Source organism: Haematobia irritans, chromosome 3 (assembly GCF_050003625.1).
Source record: "Haematobia irritans isolate KBUSLIRL chromosome 3, ASM5000362v1, whole genome shotgun sequence".
NCBI classification, from domain to species: domain Eukaryota; kingdom Metazoa; phylum Arthropoda; class Insecta; order Diptera; family Muscidae; genus Haematobia; species Haematobia irritans.
The window spans coordinates 123220291-123246584 of record NC_134399.1 but is presented as its reverse complement, the minus strand read 5'-3'; the positions used below and the strand labels follow the sequence as shown (position 1 = coordinate 123246584).

General features: G+C 31.9%; 1 protein-coding gene across 1 annotated transcript in view; it reads right to left on the bottom strand.

Annotated features, from left to right (window-relative positions):
- Positions 1 to 4413: 4413 nt before the first annotated feature.
- Positions 4414 to 26294, bottom strand: part of LOC142231166 (uncharacterized) — a 329286-nt gene continuing 307405 nt past the window's right edge. Inside the window, exons 19-21 of the mRNA XM_075301784.1 lie at positions 9281 to 9928; positions 8909 to 9156; positions 4414 to 5650 (exon numbers count right to left, since the gene is read on the bottom strand). Of these exons, the coding sequence (XP_075157899.1) occupies positions 5441 to 5650; positions 8909 to 9156; positions 9281 to 9928 (1106 nt within the window). The 3' untranslated portion in view covers positions 4414 to 5440. The remainder of the gene's footprint in view (positions 5651 to 8908; positions 9157 to 9280; positions 9929 to 26294) is intronic.

The following is a 26294-nucleotide window of genomic DNA, read 5'->3' as shown; positions in this document are numbered from 1 at the left end:
TATGAGTGTAAATCGGGCGAAAGCTATATATGGGAGCTATATCTAAATCTGAACCGATTTCAACCAAATTTGGCACGCATAGCTACAATGCTAATTCTACTCCCTGTGCAAAATTTCAACTAAATCGGAGTTAAAAATTGGCCTCTGTGGTCATATGAGTGTAAATCGGGCGAAAGCTATATATGGGAGCTATATCTAAATCTGAACCGATTTCAACCAAATTTGACACGCATAGCTACAATGGTAATTCTACTCCCTGTGCAAAATGTCAACTAAATCGGAGCAAAAAATTGGCCTCTGTGGGCAAATGAGTGTAAATCGGGTGAAAGCTATATATGGGAGCTATATCTAAATCTGAACCGATTTGGCTGATATTTTGCAAGTTTTTCGAGACTCATAAAATATTCGGATGTACGGAATTTGAGGAAGATCGGTTGATATACACGCCAATTATGACCAGATCGGTGAAAAATATATATGGCAACTATATCTAAATCTGAACCGATTTTTTCCAAAATCAATAGGGATCGTCTTTGAGCCGAAACAGGACCCTGTACCAAATTTTAGGACAATCGGACTAAAACTGCGAGCTGTACTTTGCACACAAAAATACATCAACAGACAGACAGACAGACGGACAGACAGACAGACAGACAGACAGACGGACAGACAGACAGACAGACAGACAGACGGACATCGCTAAATCGACTCAGAATTTAATTCTAAGACGATCGGTATACTAAACGATGGGTCTCAGACTTTTCCTTCTTGGCGTTACATACAAATGCACAAACTTATTATACCCTGTACCACAGTAGTGGTGAAGGGTATAAAAATATGAGAAACATTTAAATCTGGAGCAATTTTAAGAAAACTTCGCAAAAGTTTATTTATGATTTATCGCTCGATATATATGCATTAGAAGTTAAGGAAAAATAGAGTAATTTTTACAACTTTTCGACTAAACAGTGGCGATTTTACATGGAAAATGTTGGTATTTTGACCATTTTTGTCGAAATAAGAAAAACATATATATGGGAGCTATATCTAAATCTGAACCGATTTCAACCAAATTTGGCACGCATAGCAACAATGCTAATTCAACCCCTTGTGCAAAATTTCAACTAAATCGGAGTTAAAAATTGGCCTCTATGGTCATATGAGTGTAAATCGGGCAAAAGCTATATATGGGAGCTATATCTAAATCTGAACCGATTTCAACCAAATTTGGCACGTATAGCTACAATGCTAATTCTACTCCCTGTGCAAAATTTCAACTAAATCGGAGCAAAAAATTGGCCTCTGTGGTCATATGAGTGTAAATCGGGCGAAAGCTATATATGGGAGCTATATCTAAATCTGAACCGATTTCAACCAAATTTGGCACGCATAGCTACAATGCTAATTCTACTCCCTGTGCAAAATTTCAACTAAATTGGAGTTAAAAATTGGCCTCTGTGGTCATATGAGTGTAAATCGGGCGAAAGCTATATATGGGAGCTATATCTAAATCTGAACCGATTTCAACCAAATTTGACACGCATAGCTACAATGGTAATTCTACTCCCTGTGCAAAATGTCAACTAAATCGGAGCAAAAAATTGGCCTCTGTGGGCAAATGAGTGTAAATCGGGTGAAAGCTATATATGGGAGCTATATCTAAATCTGAACCGATTTGGCTGATATTTTGCAAGTTTTTCGAGACTCATAAAATATTCGGATGTACGGAATTTGAGGAAGATCGGTTGATATACACGCCAATTATGACCAGATCGGTGAAAAATATATATGGCAACTATATCTAAATCTGAACCGATTTTTTCCAAAATCAATAGGGATCGTCTTTGAGCCGAAACAGGACCCTGTACCAAATTTTAGGACAATCGGACTAAAACTGCGAGCTGTACTTTGCACACAAAAATACATCAACAGACAGACAGACAGACGGACAGACAGACAGACAGACAGACGGACAGACAGACAGACAGACAGACAGACAGACAGACAGACAGACGGACATCGCTAAATCGACTCAGAATTTAATTCTAAGACGATCGGTATACTAAACGATGGGTCTCAGACTTTTCCTTCTTGGCGTTACATACAAATGCACAAACTTATTATACCCTGTACCACAGTAGTGGTGAAGGGTATAAATATGTGAAACATTTAAATCTGAAGCAATTTTAAGGAAACTTCGCAAAAGTTTATTTATGATTTATCGCTCGATATATATGTATTAGAAGTTTAGTAAAATGAGTCACTTTTACAACTTTTCGACTAAGCAGTGGCGATTTTACGAGGAAAATGTTGGTATTTTGACCATTTTTGTCGAAATCAGAAAAACATATATATGGGAGCTATATCTAAATTTGAACCGATTTCAATCAAATTTAGCACACATGACTATATTACTAATTGTACTCCTAGTGCAAAACTTCAACCAAATTTGGCCAAAACTCTGGCTTCTGGGGCCATATAAGTCCATATCGGGCGAAAAATATATATGGAAGGTATATCTAAATCTGAACCGATTTCAATCAAATTTGGCCACATGACTATACTACCAATTGTACTCCTTGTGCAAAATTTCAAGCTAATCGGGATAAAACTCTGGCTTCTGGGTCCATATAAGTGCATATCGGGCGAAAGATATATATGGGAGTTATATCTAAATCTGAATCGATTTCAATCAAATTTTGCACACTTGACTACACGACTAAGTGTTATATTTGTACAAAATTTCAAGCAAATCGGTATAAAAATCTGGCTGCTGGGTCCATATTAGTGCATATCGGGCGAAAGATATATATGGGAGCTATATCTAAATCTGAACCGATTTCTTCCAAAATCAATAGGGTTCTATTCTGACCCAAATTAGGAACATGTGCCAAATTTGAAGGCGATTGGACTTAAATTGCGACCTAGACTTTGATCACAAAAATGTGTTCACAGACAGACGGACGGACGGACAGACGGACATGGTTATATCGACTCAGGTACCCACCCTGAGCATTATTGCCAAAGACACCATGTGTCTATCTCGTCTCCTTCTGGGTGTTACAAACATATGCACTAACTTATAATACCCTGGGGAGCCACCGTGGTGCAATGGTTAGCATGCCCGCCTTGCATACACAAGGTCGTGGGTTCGATTCCCGCTACGACCGAACACCAAAAAGTTTTTCAGCGGTGGATTATCCCACCTCAGTAATGCTGGTGACATTTCTGAGGGTTTCAAAGCTTCTCTAAGTGGTTTCACTGGAATGTGGAACGCCGTTCGGACTCGGCTATAAAAAGGAGGTCCCTTGTCATTGAGCTTAACATGGAATCGGGCAGCACTCAGTGATAAGAGAGAAGTTCACCACTGTGGTATCACAATGGACTGAATAGTTTAAGTGAGCTTGATACATCGGGCTGCCACATAACCTAACCTAACCTATAATACCCTGTTCCACAGTGTGGCGCAGGATATAATAAAATTTTGACAAAATTTCCTATAGAAATAAAATTTTGACAAAATTTTTTATACAAATAAAATTTTGACAAAATTTTTTATAGAAATAAAATTTTGACAAAATTTCCTATAGAAATGAAATTTTGACAAAATTTCCTATATAAATAAAATTTTAACAAAATTTTTTATAGAAATAAACTTTTGACAAAATTTCCTATAGAAATTAAATTTTGACAAAATGTCCTATAGAAATATAATTTTGACAAAATTTCCTATAGAAATGAAATTTTGACAAAATTTCCTATAGAAATGAAATTTTGACAAAATTTTCTGAAGAAATACAATTTTGCCAAAACTTTGTATAGAAATAAAAATTTGACATTTTCTACAGAAATGAAATTTTGACAAAATATCCTATAGAAAAGAAAAGAAATGACAAAATTTTCTGTAGAAATAAAATTTTGCCAAAACTTTGTATAGAAATAAAAATTTGACATTTTCTACAGAAATGAAATTTTGACAAAATATCCTATAGAAAAGAAATTTTGACAAAATTTCCTATAGAAATGAAATTTTGACAAAATTTTCTATAGAATTGAAATATTGTCAAAATTTTCTATAGAAATGAAATTTTAACAAAACTTTCTACAAAAATAAAATGTTGTCAAAATTTCCTATAGAAATGAAATTTTGATAAAATCTTCTGTGAAATAAAATTTTGCCAAAATTTTCTATAGAAATAAAATTTAGACAACATTTTCTATAGAAATTAAATTTTGACAAAATTTCCTATAAGAATGAAATTTTGACAAAATTTCCTATCGAAATGAATTTTCTATAGAAATAAATAAAATTTTGACAATAATTTCTATAGAAATAAAATTTTGAAGTCTATAATAAGTCAACCCGACTTTTGTCTGTTCTGTAGTTATAATTAAATAAAACGCAAATTGTCATTTAATTTATATATGAGTATTTCACTTTTATTAAGATTTATATTAAATATTCAATTGATGTTTTCATTAAGTATATGAAATATGGATGGCTTTGAATTATGGAAAAATATACACTCAAAGAAATAATTATGGGAATTTAAAGAATGGATAATGGGTACGAAGTGAAAATTTCTATTTAAATGGAATTATAATAGCAAGAATAACTTAAACTTACACAAAGAAATTAACATATAACTCTTATATAATAAAAATCACTTAAAACAATATTTTGTAAAATCAAATAAACAGAAAATAAAATGAAGAAAATCAAATCAATTAAGTAAAGATAATTTAAATATATATGATGAAATCACATAAAATGAGGAGGGGCTAGATAAACAGAGAAAAACATTTACAATATTTTTTTGTTTCTTTTTTCTGTAAATATTGTGGCTACTTTCTTTAAAAACAAATCAATGAAATGGAAGCAGATTTGAGGATGATAAGAAATTTGATACAAAAAAATGGTTTACTAACATGAATTCAGTCATTTTGTTTTTATTTAGTTTTTTTTCGTTTGTTTTCCATTTCCTTAGATTAAATTCTATTCAAAATTTTGTTACGAAATGCAAGTAACGTTCTGATTTCTATTTCTATTTTAATTTTTGTTTTATCTGCTATAGAAAGAGTTTAGTTTTTGTGGTTGTTGTTCAACATCATGTTTGTTTTTATTGCAATTGTCCCGAAAAAAATGAACAATTCCATAGAGATGATGATGGATATGGAAATTGCAGCGTTAGAAAGGACAAAGGTCTGGGAATCCGTCAGTGGTCTTCATATCAGGAAAATGTTTATTTACTTCAAGCTTCCCATATATGGGTGTGGGCAGTAAAGGATATTTCTTCTTTCATGTGGTCTGTCATAGTTAGTTTTTTTTTTTACATCTATTACATTCTTCCTGTTGCTTCTGCTGATGCTGCTGGTGCTGTTGGTAATGCTTGAATGGTTTTATTCACTGCTGGTCCCTGGATTTGTTGTTACCTTTACCTTATTCATTGCAGCCCAAACCTGCTGCCCAATTGCACATGCCACCCACTGGATCATAACTAAGACCCTTAGGGCAGGTGTATTCCCAGCCTACTACACCGCCAGTTTCGAATTTGGCACAGGATATAAATTTGCGACACGACAGTGGATGCGGGAAGTTGCCCTGATCCAGACATTCAATTAAACCCCCACCGTGCAAAATCACTTTGAGCTGTAAATACGAGAGGAATTAAGATATTGATAGAAAAACTGTATAAAAATATATGTATGCAGAAAAGGGTTGAATGCTCCATGTTGGGAAGGTATAGGAAAATATTATAAATTAAATTTGCATTGCATTCATGTAAATCAAATTGAAATAAATTTTATTTTTTCCATGAGGCCTCTAGACATTTAAAATGATTGCATGATTTTAAGTACGTAGTCATGAATAAAAAATAAAATTAAGGTATTTAAAATGTTTATTTATATTATTTAATTTTTGCACAACAAGACTAGATTTTATAATTTAAGTACGTCTATCATCATATACAATTTTCCTGTAAATCTTTTTAGCAATAGTATAGCAGAGCTAATTTATTGTTAAGTCAACACGACCGAGTTTCATTAGAAAGCTCTTTTCACAGACGAGTCATGCGATAAAGCTCCTAAGAGAATTGTAGAAAGAGAAATGCTCCTAGATGATGTTTTCCTAAAATCCGAACTCTGCAAATAAGCCTAAGGAGAGATTGCAGAAGAATTCTCAGAATTTGTTCAAAATAATAATAATAATAAATAATAATAATAAAAAATGTTCTTTTTAAATGTACAGAAGTTTGCATTTGAATTGATACAAAAGAAAACCTTAGTTGCCATGTCATATGAGATAAAATTTGAAAACATATATCTAAAATACACTTTTTTGAGAAAATTTGTTGAATGCAATCTCAACAAAAACAAAGCTCGCCAAAAAATTTGTGGCATAATACAAAATTTATAGCATGATATAAATGTATATGTTAAATGTTGTCCCATGGTACAAATTTTTTGGAAAAATTTTGTCATCATACAAATTTTTGGTTAAATTTGATCGCATGATATACAATTTTTGCTGAAACTTTGTCAAATAAAAAAAAAATTGTCGCATAACACAATATTTTTCTTACCAAAAATTTTATCTCATGCGACAAAATTTCACTAAAAATTTGTATCATAGGTTAGGTTAGGTGGCAGCCCGATGTATCAGGCTCACTTAGACAATTCAGTCCATTGTGATACCACAGTGGCATAATACAAAATTTATAGCATGATATAAATGTATATGTTAAATGTTGTCCCATGGTACAAATTTTTTGGAAAAATTTTGTCATCATACAAATTTTTGGTTAAATTTGATCGCATGATATACAATTTTTGCTGAAACTTTGTCAAATAAAAAAAATTGTCGCATAACACAATATTTTTCTTACCAAAAATTTTATCTCATGCGACAAAATTTCACTAAAAATTTGTATCATAGGTTAGGTTAGGTGGCAGCCCGATGTATCAGGCTCACTTAGACAATTCAGTCCATTGTGATACCACAGTGGTGAACTTCTCTCTTATCACTGAGTGCTGCCCGATTCCATGTTAAGCTCAATGACAAGGGACCTCCTTTTTATAGCCGAGTCCGAACGGCGTTCCACATTCCAGTGAAACCACTTAGAGAAGCTTTGAAACCCTCAGAAATGTCACCAGCATTACTGAGGTGGGATAATCCACCGCTGAAAAACTTTTTGGTGTTCGGTCGTAGCGGGAATCGAACCCACGACCTTGTGTATGCAAGGCGGGCATGCTAACCATTGCACCACGGTGGCTCCCAAAAAAAAAAATATCATGCGTATGAATCACTCTTTTTAACGAACATGTGTTGGATGCGAATCTTAACAAAAACCTACGACGAGCTAAATTTTTTGGTCAAAGTGAAGTTGACGGGACATTTGGTGTAATTTTATCGTTTGATACAAAATGATATTTTTTGTTGAAATATTTTCGAATGCGATACAATTTTTCATGAAAATTTGTCACATGAGATACATTTTATGGTGAAATCTTATCGCATAGACTAATTTTTATTGTGAAATATTATCCCATATTCTGAATTTTTATCGCATGAACCAACTTTTTGGTGAAATTTTGTCGCATGTGATAACATTTTGGGTGGAAACTTATCTCACGAGATAAACTTTGGTAATATGAAAATAAATTTTTGGCGAACATTTGTAGCATGAGCCAACATTTTTTTGACGAAATGAGCTAAATTTTTTGCACAATTATAATATTCCACGAAATAAATTTTTAGGTTCAATCTTGATCATGATAAAATTAGATAAGTGAAATTTTTTGCAAGAGATAAAATTGTTGGTGAAATTTTATCACATGAGACAAAAATTTTTGTGAATTTTATCGCATGAGATACGACTTTGGTGATATTGTAGCACCTGCACAAATTTGCGAACCTCATCAAACAAAGTCTCATCAAACATTTGTTGCGCAATACAAACTTTTTTGTGAAATATTCGGTGAACATTTGTCGCATGAGCTTACTTTTTTGGTTTAGTTTAGTTCATTGAGAACTATTGTTTTTGATATACTTACATATACTGAACATCTATTATTCACAAATGACCCCCACTCTTATTATTCACAAATGACTCCCTTATACACTACCAGTAATTGACTTGGGAACTAGTTCAAAATTGTATATTATTTAAAAAATCGCATTTCTAGTCTTACCGAACTGATAACGTTCCCTTGTCCTCTACTAGTAACTGATTGGGGAACTAGTTCAAAAGTTTAATGTATTTAAATAAGTCCAATTCCACAGAACCGGTAACGACTCATTATGCACGACCTCTTATGACTGGGGAACTAGCTCAAAATTTTAATTTATTTAAAAATGTCCCATTTCTAGTTCCACAGAACCGATAACGCCCCTTTATGCATAAAAAACAATTGAATGGGGAACTACTTAAAAATTTTAACTTATTTAAGACCCTCGCATTTCTAGTCTCTACACAACCGATAACGACCCTAGTTATTCTTAGTTCATGAGGGAAATATTGTTTTTGATATACTATGCATAACAACTATTATTCAGTCCCTCATACACTACTACTACGACTGGGAAATTAGTTAAATTTTTTAACTTATTAAAAAAATCGCATTTCTAGTACCATCACAAAATTTCGCAAACAAACTTTTTCACAAGCGACAAAATTTCACAAAAAAATTTCCTCATGCGACAATTCCATATAAAATTTTGTCTCATGGTACAAAATTTCACATGGACTTTATTTTTTGATATATTACCAAAAATTTTATCGCATGGGACTAAATTTTACAAAAAAAAAATCTATACTAAAAAGTTATATCGTGGAACCATAGATTCCATTTTCTAGGTCGCAAGGAATCATTTCCAATTACGTCTCACTTCCAAATATTATCTTACCTGTTGATCCTTACGATTCCCCACTACTCTCGATTCCTCGTCATCGTAATAATCATAATCAATATTGGGACGATAAGTTCGACCCGGTGCTTGTGAGGCCTTCGTTACACTCTTAGTTTCATAGCTGTTTAGACGATTTAAGGGTTCCTGATATTTATGTGGCCGACGATTGCTGCCTGCTCTCTGGTTATCCCTTAAATTGGAAGTGGGTGTTGCTGCTGGTGGTTTCTGTTTGACAACCAATTTACCTGTAAAAGGAAAAATGAATAGCGAAAAGGAGAGAAAAGGGAGAGCCAAATCAAATCAAATTCAAAATGGAAACGATTAAACTTCCGTAGGATAATTGTTTTAAATGGAGTCTGTGTAGCTTACGTTTCTTTAGAGATGAACGTGGGGTTGTTGATGTTCCCAATGATGACTTTGTAGTCAATTTCAACGATTCTCCACCAGCAGTTGCAGCAGCAGATTTAGCTGCAGAACTACTACCATCCATACGCCTGGTTATGACATCCTCCAAATTATAATTTGCTTGTTGTTGCTGATGATGCTGCTGGTAGGATTTCTGTTGCTGTTGGCGATGTAAAAACTTTGATGTGGGATCTCGGGTGGTCGTTGTTGGCAGCAACGATTTTTGGTTGTTAGCCAAACGGGTAACAAGCACACCCTCAGCCTCAATTTCATCTTCATCGTCGAGGTGCAATCGGCCATTAATTTGATTGAAAAGGCTTGTGTGAATGCTTGACTTGGCCACTTGATCGGTGTCCTCTTCGTTGTCTAAACTTTCGAAATAAGGTCCTGTCGTCGATGGTGGCACCTCTGATGGGGGTGGTGGTGATGTTTGCAATGGTACATCTGTGGTTATAATTCCAATTCCAGGTCGTATGTTTGTGGACTTTATTCTTGTTGTTGTTGTGATAGTTGTCGTGGGTAGCAATGTTCTGCCAGTGAATGGTGGCAATGTGGTGGTCAAACTGAAACGTCTCTTGAATAAAGGATTTTGTGTTCGAGGCGGTTCGGTAGCTACAAATAAAAAAAAAACAAATAGTAGATAACAGGAAAACGTACGGAATTGGATCACATATGTTAGATATTTTGCTTTTTGTGAATTTGAGTTTTCATTATGTGAATGTGAAACAATTGAATTGAAGTTGTTCTTATGGAATTCAATTCAAGTGACAAGAGGGAGGAGGAAAACGCCATTTGAACATCATAAAACATTTGTAAATATCAGATGCATAAGTTTAGAGTTCATGCATATGAATATGAAGATGCCAATATCCAAGTGGTTGTAATGCAAACTAACGTATCTTATGAACATGGGGAGCCGTCGTGGCGCAATATGCCCTTCTGGCAGCCAAAGCGTCATGGGTTCATTCCCAGGACCCTTGCTAACCACTTTGTTGGTTTTACGAAGAGAATTCTTTCTTATAGGAAGATAGATTCCAAGAGAAAAATGAGTACGTGCAGCCTCATGGATATCATAGAAGTTTTTCATTGCCTGTGGGAAATGCTAATAAAAGGTAGATAGTAGATGTGATGTAAACCGAATTATTCATCTGACTACCTCCAATGATGAAGTACTAAAACCAAGAACATAATTAGGGAGAATATTACTCAAGGATAGTCGGAGGTAGAGTGATCAAAACCGGTCGGTGAAAACCGGTGGACTGGTTTTTCGTTTTGCACCGATTGTCGGTTTTGTATAAAATCCCATTTTCGGGGGACCGGTAGAACCGGTGTTATCCATAACCGGTGTTATTATATCATAAAAACCGGTTTTCGGTTTTTTATTTTCAATGTAAACTGAAATAAAAAAACATCCCGAATGTATTTTCTCCGCACTACCAATTCGTTTCTGAACGCTTCCAACATACAAACATTTTTTTCTGACTCAATCACGAAATTAATGGATTCAATTAATTTTTTAATTAAAATGTCTTCAATCACAGAAATGATACTATCAATTAAAACAAGTATATACGGCCGTAAGTTCGGCCAGGCCGAATCTTATGTACCCTCCACCATGGATTGCGTAGAAACTTCTACCAAAGACTGTCATCCACAATCGAACTACTTGGGTTGTGGTATCTTAAAACTTCTTAACATCGTTTTCTAAATTGTGAGTTAGTCCATACGTGGTATATATTAGACAAAAAAGGTATGTATAGGTAAGTCTACAAATTATTACGAATCCATATGGACTTTCGCACGGTACGTAGAGAGCCAGAATTGAAATATGGGGGTCGCTTATATGGGCGCTATATACAATTTTGAACTTGATATGGACCAATTTTTGTGTGATTGGGGATCGATTTATCTGAGGTCTATATATAACTATAGACCGATATGGACCTAGTTAGGCATGGTTGTTAACGGCCATATACTAGCACAATGTACCAAATTTCAACTCGGATGAAATTTGCTCCTCCAAGTGGCTCCAAAACCAAATCTCGGGATCGGTTTATATGGGGGCTATATATGATTATGGACTGATATGGACCACTTTTGGCATGGTTGTTAAATATCATATACTACCACCACGTACCAAATTTCAACCAGATCGGATGACCTTTGCTTCTCCAAAAGGCACAGGAGGTTAAATCTGGAGATCAGTTTATATGGGGGCTATATATAATTATGTACTGATATGAACCAATTCCTGCATGGTTGTGGGATACCATATACTAACATCACGTACCAAATTTCAACCGTATCGGATGAATTCTACTCTTTCAAGGGGCTCCGGAGGTCAAATCTGGGGATCGGTTTATATGGGGCCTATATATAATTATTGACCGATTTCGACCATTTTTTGCATGGGTGTTTAGGCCATATATTAACACCACGTACCAAATATCAACTGAATCAGATGAATTTTTGGTCTTCCAAGAGGCTTCGGAGATCAAATCCGGTGATCGGTTTATATGGGGGTTATATATAAATATGGATCGATGTGGACCAATTTTTGCATGGTCATTAGAGACCATATACTAACATCATGTACCAAATTTCACCTCGAACCAAATTTCAACCGGAGCGGGTGAGCTTTGGCGGTCAAATCTGGGGATCGGTTTAAATTGGGGTTATATATAATTAAGACCAGTATGGACCACTTTCTGCATGGTTGTTAGAGACCATATACGTACCAAATTTCAACCGAATCGGATGAATTTTGCACTTCCAAGGGGCTCCGGAGGTCAAATCTGGGGATCGGTTTATATGGGGGCTATATAAATTTATGGACCGATTTCCACCAATTTTTGCATTGGTGTTTGAGGCCATATATTAACACAATGTACCAAATTTCAACAGAATCAGAAGAATTTTGGTCTTCCAAGAGATTCCGGAGGTCAAATCTGGTGATCGGTTTATATGGGGGTTATATATAAATATGGATCGATGTGGACCAATTTTTGCATGGTCATTAGAGACCACATACTAACATCATGTACCAAATTTCAGCCGGGTCGGATGAAATTTGCTTCTCTTAGAAGCTCCGCAAGCCAAATCGGGGGATCAGTTAATATGGGGGCTATATATAATTATTGACCGATGTGGACCAATTTTTGCATAGTTGTTAGAGACCATATACCAACACCATGTACCAAATTTCAGCCGGTTCGGATGAAATTTGCTTCTTCTAGAGGCTCCGCAAGCCAAATAGGGGGATCGGTTTATATGAGGGCTATATATAATTATGAACCGATATGGAGACCATATAACACCATGTACCAAATTTCAGCCGGTTCGGATGAAATTTGCTTCTCTTAGAGGCTCAGCAAGCCAAATCTGGGGATCGATTTATATGGGAGCTATATATAATTATGGACCGATATGGACCAATGTTTGCATGGTTGTTAGAGACCATATACTAACACCATGTACCAAATTTCAGTCGGATCGGATGAAATTTGCTTCTCTTAGAGGCTCCGCAAGCCAAATCGGGGGATCGGTTTATATGGGGGCTATATATAATTATGAACCGATATGGACCAATTTTTGCATGGTTGTTAGAGACCATATACTAACACCATGTACCAAATTTCAGCCGGATCGGATGAAATTTGCTTCTCTTAGAGCAATCGCAAGCCAAATTTGGGGGTCCGTTTATATGGGGGCTATACGTAAAAGTTGACCGATATGACCCATTTGCAATACCATCCGACCTACATCAATAACAACTACTTGTGCCAAGTTTCAAGTCGATAGCTTGTGTCGTTCGGAAGTTAGCGTGATTTCAGCAGACGGACGGACGGACGGACATGCTCAGATCGACTCAGAATTTCACCACGACCCAGAATATATATACTTTATGGGGTCTGAGAGCAATATTTCGATGTGTTACTAACGGAATGACAAAGTTAATATACCCCCCATCCTATGGTGGAGGGTATAAAAATTTAAATGAAAGTCAATTAAAAAATTAACTGATCCAATTAAAAACTTAATTGATACTATTAATTTTTGTGATTGATTTTTGTTTCAATTAAAAAATTTGTTGAATCATTTAAATTTTTAATAGAATATTTTATAAAACTCAATTAAGACTTTAATTGGGAAAAATTTCGTGCAATTTTTTTCTGCGAACATTGTATTCGTCCAAGATTTTAAATAAAACACGTTGGTTTTCTAAAGAAATCCCAGAGACATTTCAATGAAATATAAGCAAATCGTGCTTGTTCCATTAGGAGTGTATATTTTGTCAACAAAATCTATAATATTTCTTACGTTACTATTATTCGACTTAATTTGGTGTACCTTTCTGTAGAAAATGAGCTCTGTTTGTGAATATTTTGAAAAACAACAAAATTATTCTTCGAAAGCCAAACGCAGTATGTACAAGAAAATTTTTAGTTGTCGAGACTCTTCACCGTCTTTAATATAACATTTCAGAAATATTCACAATGCGCAAATTGAATCAAAAAATTTAACAATCCAAAATTTTAATGTTTATTTACGGTATTTTTACCGCAATTGTTACATCCAATGAATTTAACTATTACATTAAAACATTGAAGCATTTTTTCCTTCATTTATATTAAATTAAACTTTTTTGCTACTTTTGGGAAAAATCCGGTTGGATCGGTTATGCCGGTTATTTAATTTTTAAAACATCGCCCATCGGTTTTAAAAATTGCTCCGGTTTTTTAGAACCGAGAAAACCCGACTTTCAAAAAAAACCGTATAAACCCAATAGCTTCCTATGAAATATTCATAGAAAATATAAACGATGTTGTATCCAAATGGTCTTACAAATCTGAAGAAATAACATTTGGTACTTATTACATTTTCCATTGTAGCGGATACAAACAAGTTTAGTAGTAGTTTAGTATTGAAAATACGAATGCTTTGTTCCACTCTATGGAATATGGTAGCAGGAAGAGTCAGTGGTAAGGGTATTGTCATCATCAAAGATGCACAAATGTTTCTAGAGATGAGTATTTTAATTGCTTTTCACTTTGGCATTTAAAATTTGTTGTATAGACATCATCGATGGTTTGCTTTTGGCTAAATGGTTGGTTGACTATGACATTTGCTAGCTGGGGGTACAGACAACGTCCCCCCGTCCTCCTTCACCTATATGGTATGTTGCCCATGTAGAAACATCATTTTGGCATCTGTAAATATGGTTGTAATGTCAACATCCTCCATGGCAGCTACCACTATTACTACGTAATTGCTTACATTCATCGAAGATAATATTATTTTCTAACGACACAATTAGTAAAATTTATGATGCAACATTTGCGGGTCTTTATGTTCATTGGGGGTATAAAATCGTTTCGGTAATTTTACTGTACATCTCCAAAAAATTGTTTTTAAATTTATAATGAATTTGGTTAATGGGGATTCAAAAAAGGCTCCAAATAATATTTATATTCCAGCTCAACTTCTAAATCAATGCAAAAGATTCGAAAACATAGTACTTCCGTCCTAGGACAAACCCATCCCAGAACAAAAAAGTTGGACGTTGTTCCACAAACATTTCTTGTTATGGCATTCAGGGATCCTTTATCATTTTTTTCCACTTCCGATGGTGCAAAACACCAGTCTTAGAAAATACGCTATTTGGCGGTTTAAAATCAAAATTTAAACTTTTAAACAATTAAATGTCGCCAAAATGAATAGAAAATCAATAAAAAAGTTAAAAAAGCAAAAATAAAAACTAAATTAAAAATTTCAACCCCGTGAGGATTTGAGCCTGTGTCTGTTGACTTTTTCATCTCCATTAAAGTTCTTGTAAATTTCAGCAAGGCCGACACGTGATTTCGTTTTTATCGCGTGTGGAAGAGGTAATGTCAGACAGAATTCTTAAAAGGCCATTGATTTATCTACTACCTATTTAGGATTTTCCCGGTTCTTTTATTTTATTGCATTGCGATATTCATAACCCTATTCGACGTTAATTCTACACTGAAAAAAAAGTATGCGCGGTTCCAAAGATTTTGTCTTTACTTTAATAATTTTGGTATTGATTCCGAGCCAAAGAAGCGGAGAATACAAGTAAGGATACTTTGAAGACACAATTCTCTTTTAAATTTGGTTTTTTTGTACTTGCTTCTAAGAAGCAAATTTTATTTTTTTGTTTTTTTTTTCAGCTTTTTTTTCTTCATATGATATCAAAGTCCTTTAAAAACTAGTTAACGGCAACTTTATTTTCCAAGTTCAGACTCGACTTCCAGTAGAAATTATGCTATGTTTCAAGTAAAAACCCTCTTTAAAATAAAGTGTTGAAAAATATGTCCTTTTTTTGAACGATTTTTTGCTTTGTTGTCAAGTTGCAAAAAGACAACAAATTTAAAGACAATTTCATTAATTTTAAAGAGTTTTTCTGAATTATTAAAGTCAAGTTGACCTTACCCCAAAAAATATTTCTTTCATATTATGATACCCATTTTTAAGTAAAATCACTTAATTATAAGGACAATACGACTTCATTGAAAAGTTTATCGACTTTTGGGCAAGGAAAAAAAACTTTATATTCTATGCTAAGCAAAATTTGCATTTGTATTTTAAGGACATGAAATCTTTGGCCTCACGACAATATTTTTTTCAGTGTACCCTAACTCTATTCATCACCCAATGTGGTGTGCCAATAACTTTCGAATGATACTACCATTTTGGGGAAAACGGGAGAAAAGTAGTTTAAAGGGTGATACGGTCAAAATTTGGTCAGTATAAACTTGACGTATTTCTTTCAATTTTGCATTTAAAAAACCTGAACACCCCTCATTTTGAAGGTGTGTGTGTGTGTGTAGAATGTTGCTCCTATTTTGGTTTGGGAATTCACTCTTCAGTTGTCAAAATGCCGTCCAAGCAAGAAGAGCAGCGTATCAAAATTTTGCTCGCGCATCGCGAAAATCCGAGCTACTCGCACGCAAAGCTGGCAAAATCGCTAAAAGTTGCCAAATCAACCATTACAAATGTAATTAAAGTGTTTGGGGAACGTTTGTCGACAGCCAGGAGGTCTGGATCGGGGGGAAATCGAAAACCGGAAGCCGCTGAGACGACAAAGAGAGTTGCCGGTAGTTTCAAGCGAAACCCTAACCTCTCTCTCCGAGATGCCGCAAATAAGCTGGGTGTATCGTCTACAACCGTGCATCGAGCCAAAAAACGAGCCGGACTATCGACTTACAAGAAGGTAGTGACTCCAAATCGCGATGATAAACAAAAAACGACGGCCAAGCGCGATCCCGGAGGCTGTACACGACGATGCTGACGAAGTTTGACTGCGTGGTAATGGACGCCGAAACCTACGTCAAAGCCGACTACAAGCAGCTTCCGGGACAGGAGTTTTATACGGCCAAAGGAAGGGGAAATGTAGCAGATATTTTCAAGCACATAAAACTGTCAAAGTTCGCAAAGAAATATCTGGTTTGGCAAGCCATCTGTACCTGTGGCTTGAAAAGCAGCATTTTCATAGCTTCCGGGACTGTCAACCAAGAAATTTACGTGAAAGAGTGTTTGAATAAACGTCTGCTGCCTTTCCTGAAGAAACGCGGTTGTTCCGTACTGTTTTGGCCGGATTTGGCATCTTGCCATTACGCACTGAAAAAAAATATTGTCGTGAGGTCAAAGATTTCATGTCTTTAAAATACGAATGCAAGTTTTGCTTAGCATAGAAGACGCATTTCTCTAGTATAAAGTTTTTTCCTTGACCAAAGGTCGATAAACTTTTCAATAAAGTCGTATTGTCCTTATAATTAAGTGATTTGATTTAAAAATGGATATCATAACATGAAAGAAAAAATGTTTGGGCTAAGGTCAACTTGACTTTAATAATTTAGAAAAAATCTTTAAATTTAATGAAATTGTCTTTAAATTTGTTGTCTTTTTTGCATCTTGACTACAAAGCAAAAAATCGTTCAAATATAGGACATGTTTTTCAACACTTTATTTTAAAGACGTTTTTTACTTGAAACACAGCATAATTTCTACTAGAAGTCGAGTCTTAATTTGGAAAATAAAGTCGTCGTTAACTTGTTTTTAAAGGACTTTGATAGCATATGAAGAAAAAAAGCTGAAAAAGCGAAAATTTAAAATTTGCTTCCTAGAAGCAAGTACACAAAACCCGATTTTAAAAGAGAATTGTGTCTTAAAAGTATGCTTACTTGTATTCTCCACTTCTTTGGATCGGAATCAATACCAAATTTTTTAAAGTAAAGACAAAATCTTTGGAACCGGGTATGCTTTTTTTTTCAGTGCGGTAAAAAGGCCATGGAGTGGTACGCCGCCAACAACGTGCAGGTGGTTCCCAAGGACAAGAACCCTCCCAACACGCCAGAGCTCCGCCCAATTGAGAAATACTGGGCTATTGTCAAGCGGAACCTTAAGAAGACCAAAAAACTGCTAAGGACGAGCAGCAGTTCAAGGCAAACTGGCTTTCTGCGGCGAAGAAGGTGGACAAGGTGGCTGTACAAAATCTGATGGCAGGTGTCAAGCGTGAGGCCCGGCAATTCGGATTTGGAAGAGCGAAAGCCTAACTGAATATTTTTTCTGAATTTTATACTAATTGAACTTGAAAAAGAAATTTAATTTGACTTTTTAAATAAACGATTTCACCGATTTACATGCGTTTTCCCTTGACCAAATTTTGACCGTATCCCCTTTATTGTTCTAAGACCCCATAAGGTATATACATTCTGGGTCGTGGTGAAATTCTGAGTCGATCTAAGCATGTCCGTCCGTCCGTCTGTTGAAATCACGCTATCCTCCGAAACAAGCTATCGACTTGAAACTTTGCACAAGTAGTTGTTATTGATGTAGGTCGGGTGGTATTACAAATGAGCCATATCGCTTCACTTTTACGTATAGCCCCCATATAAACGGGTCCCCAGATTCGGCTTGCGGAGCCTCTAAGAGAAGCATATTTCATCCGATCTGCCTGAAATTTGGTACATGGTGCAGTGTTGCCAGGTGATTTTTGATTCTTCCCCCCAAATCTTAAGAAAAAAACCCCTAAATTGGTCTAAGCTTTTTTCAAAAACCCCAAAAAAATTTCAGAATATAAAAGTACAAAAAGTGGTCCCAAAATTACGTGAAAAAAATCCTTTAGTGATACACTTTAAAAATTAAATTTAACACAAATATATATCCTGAAAGAAGAGTTCTTTCCTGAGAAACGAAACTTTAGAAAAACTAAGTTTTCGTTTGAAGTAAATAAAAAATAAAATTTGCTATTTAAGAAAATACTTTAAAACAAAACAGATTTTCGTTTGTTTAAAATTTCATCCCTGAGGAAATTATTTTTTCTATGGATGTAATAATACAATATGTATATCAATTTAAAAAGCGGGCTTACTCTTAAAAAACTTTCAGCTGCTAAGTTAAAATACGATTGTTTTTAATTTTGTCAAATATTAAAAATGCCCTTTCAACAGAAGAGTTTAAAAAAGCTAACGAAAATAATGCTATACTTGTTTGTATTTAGGATCTTCTTGTTGACTTTCCGCATCTTTTTTCTCATAACTCATGCTAGAATTGTTCCGAATTTGCTTGAGAATTGCTCCACTTTATAAGGTCTGAAATAATTTTTAACCCCCAAAAATCCCCCCAAATAAATTTTACCCCTAAAATTCCCTAAACGTGAAAAAACCCCTAAATTTGGGGGAAACCCCTAACCTGGCAACACTGACATGGTGTTGGTATATGGTCTCTAACAACCATGCGAAAATTGCTCCTCATCGATATATAATTATATATAGCCCCCATATAAACCGATCCCCAGATTTTACTTGCGGAGCCTCAAAAAGAAGCAAATTTCATCCGATCAGGCTGAAATTTGGTACATGGTGTTGATATATGGGCTCTAACAACCATGCAGAAATTGGTCTAAATCGGTCCATAATAATATATAGCCCCCATATAAACCGATCCCCAGATTTGGATCCGGTTCAAACTTAGTATGTGGTGTTAGTATATGGTCTCTAACAACCATGTCAGAATTGGACCACATCGGTCCATAATTATATATAGCTTCCATATAAACCGATCCCCAGATTTGGCTTGTGGAGCCTCTTGGAGGAGCAAAATTCATCCGATCCGGTTCAAACTTAGTACATGGTGTTAGTATATGGTCTCCAACAACCATGCAATAATTGGTCCACAACGGTCCATAATTATATATAGCCCCCCATATAAACCGATCCCCAGATTTGACCTCCGGAGCCTCTTGTAGGAGCAAGATTAATCCGATACGGTTGAAATTTGGTGCATTTCGCTAGTGTATGGCCGATAACAACCATGCCAAAATTGGTCCGTATTGAACTATATTATATATATCTCCAAATAAACCGATCCCCCATCACAGAAAAATCACGATTGCTACTCGAGCCAAAAAACATCAAGAATTCTACCAATCTACCAAATTTGTACCATTTCTGCCATTTTTGGTAGACTCGTGTTCATAATTGTATATCGTCCCCATATAAAGCGACCCCGATATTTCAATTCTGGCTCTATAATTACCGCACAATTACCGTCTTTAGTAGAAGTAAGATTCGGCCTGGCCGAACTTACGGCCGTTTATACTTGTTTTTTTTTTCTAAGTTAATTCTCCTTATGACCCACATATTTTGATAACGTTGGCTAATTCTCTATGTATTATATTATGTATAAAGCCTGACGATACTTCAACTACAACCCCAACCGTTTGAATCAAGTTTAGAAAAAAAAAATAATTAACAAACGCCAGAAACCAGACAATATTAATTTTAAAATTATGCGGAAGTTTTCAAACATAAGTCAGATTATGTCTAATATGTAAACAACTAAGATTTCCATGGTCTACAGTGATTCATGGTCTTAAATGCTTTCAAGCAAGTCAAACAATTTCCCAAAAGAGCAATGTAAATAAAGTAATCAACAATTCTATGGCGACATGACTCACCCATATCAGCTATAAAGAACCCCCCCCCCCCCCCCACACACACACACACGCAAATATACAAAAGTCTATCAAAGATCTAGGAAAGGCTCAAACTGACCTACCTTCACGCCAACACCTCTAGTTATGAATTGTTTTGTTAATAGCTACCTTATTTTCCTACATATAGGAGTTTCCATATAAATTGAAATGGGGTTGCAGCAATATGCAATGAAATAATTCCTGAAAAACCAGATTTTGAAGCCTAATCGATTTTTTTTGCAATATTTATTACCACTTTAACAATTCATGGCATGTAACTAAAACTGGAACTGAAACTAATCGTGACCATGGGTATTAGATTATAGTGAAGCCAATGACTGAAGGACATATATAAAAGTGGAACATTATATCAAACAGAGAGAGAGAGAAACTTACGATATAAGTTTATTTACAAATTATAAAATTTTTTCAATTTGATAATCATATTGGTTGATTGGTGATTAAAAAAATTATTTTCTAAATTTATTTTAATGGAAAACCCATGAAGTCATTTTTATTTTGCGCGCTCTCATATTCTCGCCTTTACAATACTATGTTATCCACACAGCCGGCAATCTATTTCAATAAAATTGTGCCAATCTTTGTGGAGTAGCTCAATTTACTCATTTTGTTACAGCGCAATATCCATGAAAGCCATTCAGTATTTTGGAATGTGGTTTTGCATATAAACAACTGTGCGATAACCACAATAACAAATGACAAAGTCAGCGATTTATCCAATAACACCTAAGCTCCATCAGCTTCATCAGATCAACGAGAATATGCAATCTATGCATAAATTAATAGTAGAAAAAAAATGTCAACATCATAAAACCGCCATATCGTTCCAAAAAACACATTGATAAATAACTAGAAATGATCTGTTGGTTAACAATATTTTGTGTTTGTTGACAAGTCACAATAACAACATCAGCAACTGTTGATCGTTTTGATTATGTTGAGGGACATTTCAAATGTTGCGGGACATTTAAAATGTTCAAGGGACATTTGAATATTGACACATCCTAGTTTAGCAACAAACTAATTATGAAGGAAAAACAAATAGAAAATGCAACGAGTCAGTTTATAATTACATTTTGTCAACATTTTATTTCTATAGAAAATTTTGTCAAAATTTTATTTCTATAGAAAATTTTGTCAAAATTTTATTTCTATAGAAATTTTTGTAATTTTTATAGAAAATTTTGTCAAAATTTTATTTTTATAGAAAATTTTGTCAAAATTTTATTTCTATAGAAAATTTTGTCAAAATTTTATTTCTATAGAAAATTTTGTCAAAATTTTATTTCTATAGAAAATTTTGTCAAAATTTTATTTCTATAGAAAATTTTGTCAAAATTTTATTTCTATAGAAAATTTTGTCAAAATTTTATTTCTATAGAAAATTTTGTTAAAATTTTATTTCTATAGAAAATTTTATTTTTATAGAAAATTTTGTCAACATTTTATTTTTATAGAAAATTTTGTCAAAATTTTATATCTATAGAAAATTTTGTCAAAATTTTATTTCTATAGAAAATTTTGTCAAAATTTTATTTCTATAGAAAATTTTGTCAAAATTTTATTTCTATAGAAAATTTTGTCAAAATTTTATTTCTATAGAAAATTTTGTCAAAATTTTATTTCTATAGAAAATTTTGTCAAAATTTTATTTCTATATCAAATTTTGTCAAAATTTTATTTCTATAGAAAATTTTGTCAAAATTTTATTTCTACAGAACATTTTGTCAGACTTTTATTTCTATAAAAAATTTTGTCAAAATTTTATTTTTATAGAAGATTTTGTCAAAATTTTATTTTTATAGAAGATTTTGTCAAAATTTTATTTCTATAGAAATAAAATTTTGTCAAAATTTTATTTCTATAGAAAATGTTGTCAACATTTTATTTTAATAGATAATTTTGTCAAAATTTTATTTCTTTGGCAAATTTTGTCAAAATTTTATTTTTATAGAAAATTTTGTCAAAATTTTATTTTTATAGAAAATTTTGTCAAAATTTTATTTTTATTGAAAATTTTCTCAAAATTTTATTTTTATAGAAAATTTTGTCAACATTTTGTTTCTATAGAAATTTTTGTCAACATTTTGTTTCTATAGAAAATTTTGTCAAAATTTTATTTTTATAAAAAATTTTATCAAAATTTTATTTTTATTGAAAATTTTCTCAAAATTTAATTTTTATAGAAAATTTTGTCTATAGAAAATTTTGTCAAAATATTATTTCTATAGAAGATCTTGTCAAAATTTTATTTCTATAGAAAATGTTGTCAAAATTTTATTTCGATAGAAAATTTTGTCAAAATTTTATTTCTACAGAAAATTTTGTCAGACTTTTATTTATATAGAAAATTTTGTCAGACTTTTATTTCTATAGAAAATGTTGTCAGACTTTTATTTCTATAGAAAATTTTATCAAAATTTTATTTCTATAGAACATTTTGTCAAAATTTTATTTCTAAAGAAAATTTTGTCAAAATGTTATTTCTATAGAAATTTTTGTCAACATTTTGTTTCTATAGAAATGTTTGTCAACATTTTGTTTCTATAGAAAATTTTGTCAAAATTTTATTTTTATAAAAAATTTTATTTTTATTGAAAATTTTCTCAAAATTTTATTTTTATAGAAAATTTTGTTTCTATAGAAAATTTTGTCAAAATTTGATTTCAATAGAAAATTTTGTCAAAATATTATTTCTATAGAAGATCTTGTCAAAATTTTATTTCTATAGAAATGTTGTCAAAATTTTATTTCGATAGAAAATTTTGTCAAAATTTTATTTCTACAGAAAATTTTGTCAGACTTTTACTTCTATAGAAAATTTTGTCAAAATTTTATTTCTATAGAAATTTTTGTCAGCATTTTGTTTCTATAAAAAATTTTGTCAAAATTTTATTTCTATAGAAATTTTTGTCAACATTTTGTTTCTATAGAAAATTTTGTCAAAATTTTATCTCTAAAGAAAATTTTGTCAAAATTTTATATCTATAGAAAATTTTGTTAAAATTTTATTTCTATTGAAAATTTTATTTTTATAGAAAATTTTGTCAAAATTTTATTTTTATAGAAAATTTTGTCAGACTTTTATGTCTATAGAAAATTTTGTCAAAAATTTTTTTCTATAGAAATTTTGGTCAACATTTTATTTGTATAGAAAATTTTGTCAAAATTTGATTTGTATAGAAAATTTTGTCAAAAATTTATTTCTATAGAAATTTTTGTCAACATTTTGTTTCTATAGAAAATTTTGTCAAAATTTTATTGCTATGGAAAATTTTGTCAAAATTTTATTTCTATAGAAAATTTTGTCAGACTTTTATTTCTATAGTAAATTTTGTCAAAATTGTATTTCTATAGAAATTTTTGTCAACAATTTGTTTCTATAGAAATTTTTGTCAAAATTTCTATAGAAAATTTTGTCAAAATTTTATTTCTATAGAAATTTTTGTCAACATTTTGTTTCTATAGAAAATTTTGTCAAAATTTTATTTCTAAAGAAAATTTTGTCAAAATTTTATATCTATAGAAAATTTTGTTAAAATTTTATTTCTATTGAAAATTTTATTTTTATAGAAAATTTTGTCAAAATTTTATTTTTATAGAAAATTTTGTCAGACTTTTATGTCTATAGAAAATTTTGTCAAAAATTTTTTTCTATAGAAATTTTTGTCAACATTTTATTTGTATAGAAAATTTTGTCAAAATTTTATTTCTATAGAAAATTTTGTCAAAAATTTATTTCTATAGAAATTTTTGTCAACATTTTGTTTCTATAGAAAATTTTGTCAAAATTTTATTGCTATGGAAAATTTTGTCAAAATTTTATTTCTATAGAAAATTTTGTCAGACTTTTATTTCTATAGTAAATTTTGTCAAAATTGTATTTCTATAGAAATTTTTGTCAACAATTTGTTTCTATAGAAATTTTTGTCAAAATTTCTATAGAAAATTTTGTCAAAATTTTATTTCTATAGAAATTTTTGTCAACATTTTGTTTCTATAGAAAATTTTGTCAAAATTTTATTTCGATAGAAAATTTTGTCAAAAATTTATTTCGATAGAAAATTTTGTCAAAATTTTATTTCGATAGAAAATTTTGTCAGACTTTTAGTTCTATAGAAAATTTTGTCAAAATTTTATTTTTATAGAAAATTTTGTCAAAATTTTATTCCTATAGAAAATTTTGTCAACATTTTATTTTTATAGAAAATTTTGTGAACATTTTATTTCTATAGAAAATTTTGTCAAAATTTTATTTCTATAGAAAATTTTGTTAAAATTTTATTTCTATAGAAAATTTTGTCAACATTTTATTTTTATAGAAAATTTTGTCAACATTTTATTTCTATAGAAAATTTTGTCAACATTTTATTTCTATAGAAAATTTTGTCAAAATTTTGTTTCTATAGAAAATTTTGTCAAAATTTTATTTCTATAGAAAATTTTGTCAAATTTTTATTTCTATAGAAAATTTTGTCAGACTTTTATTTTTATAGAAAATTTTGTCAGACTTTTATTTCTATAGAAAATGTTGTCAGACTTTTATTTCTATAGAAAATTTTATCAAAATTTTATTTCTATAGAACATTTTGTCAAAATTTTATTTCTAAAGAAAATTTTGTCAAAATGTTATTTCTATAGAAATTTTTGTCAACATTTTGTTTCTATAGAAAATTTTGTCAAAATATTATTTGTAAAGAAAATTTTGTCAAAATTTTATTTTTATAGAAAATTTTGTCAAAATTTTATTTCTATAGAAAATTTTGTGAATATTTTATTTCTATAGAAAATTTTGTCAAAAATTTATTTTTATTTATTTTATTGATACAATTAAAATTTTATCATATTAGAAACATTATGTCAATTAGATCAATGGTTGAAATTTTTAATTTAATTGTTTTAAAAAACTAATTATTTTGGTTAAATTTTTAATAAAAAATTATTCGATACGATCAATTTTTTAATCAAAATAAAAACACAAAGTTAGTTAAAAAAGTGATAATGGTTTTTACTAAACAGTTAATTGTTCCAACTAACAATTTAATTAAAAAATTTAATCGATGTCGATTGCAAAACTCTATTAATTGTTTAACTGATTTAATTTAAAATTGGATTGAAGTTTAACGAACCAATTATTTGAATCAAACAACAAAAATTATTTGCTTTTTGAAATCAATTAATTTTTTAATCAAATATTTTTTATGCCCAACTAAAACTGTGATCGATACTATCATTTTCGTGATTGAAGACATTTGAATTAAAAAAATTAATTAGATAAATTAATTTCGTGATAGAATCAGAAACAAAGTAAAGTATTCTACTAACTTTGGCAACCGTGGGTATATTAGGACCTATATACAACTGAAACGATATAGCAGTAAAACTGGCATTTTTAAAATTGACACTATTGTGTCATGCTACGATTAACGAATAAGTTAGTTTGTATTTATATATAGGAAGCCGGAACTTCAAATTTCGGTAAGTTTTTATTACCTAAACTTGGATTTGGACTAGGGTTAACGAAATCCGGGACATTGCGCCGCACATTCCGGGTCACAGTTTTCGAAAGTAGTTGCCCATATTTTATTACTTGGTAAATTTACATAAACGCCATGGCGTAGTCGTTATTGTCTACAGACTTTCCTACATACTCGCAGTTATGTTGGAGCTTCTGAAACTTTCTCTCAAGATGGCTGCGATGATTTTATATCAAACGTAAACATTTTTGGGAAATTTTATGGTGTTTAAAAACGGAAACCCATATTTACAGACATATTACTTTCGGTTTTGGCAAACAAGCTTAAGGTCTGAGATGACAATCGCTGCTTCTTTTGTAGCGCCTTTCGATACTTGCAAGTTGGATGTCGCCATAAACATGGTTTGGGTATATTTCGCATTAGAGTTGGGGATTGTTATAGTGTCACTAAGTGTCACTCTATGGCAGTGATAGGGATAAAA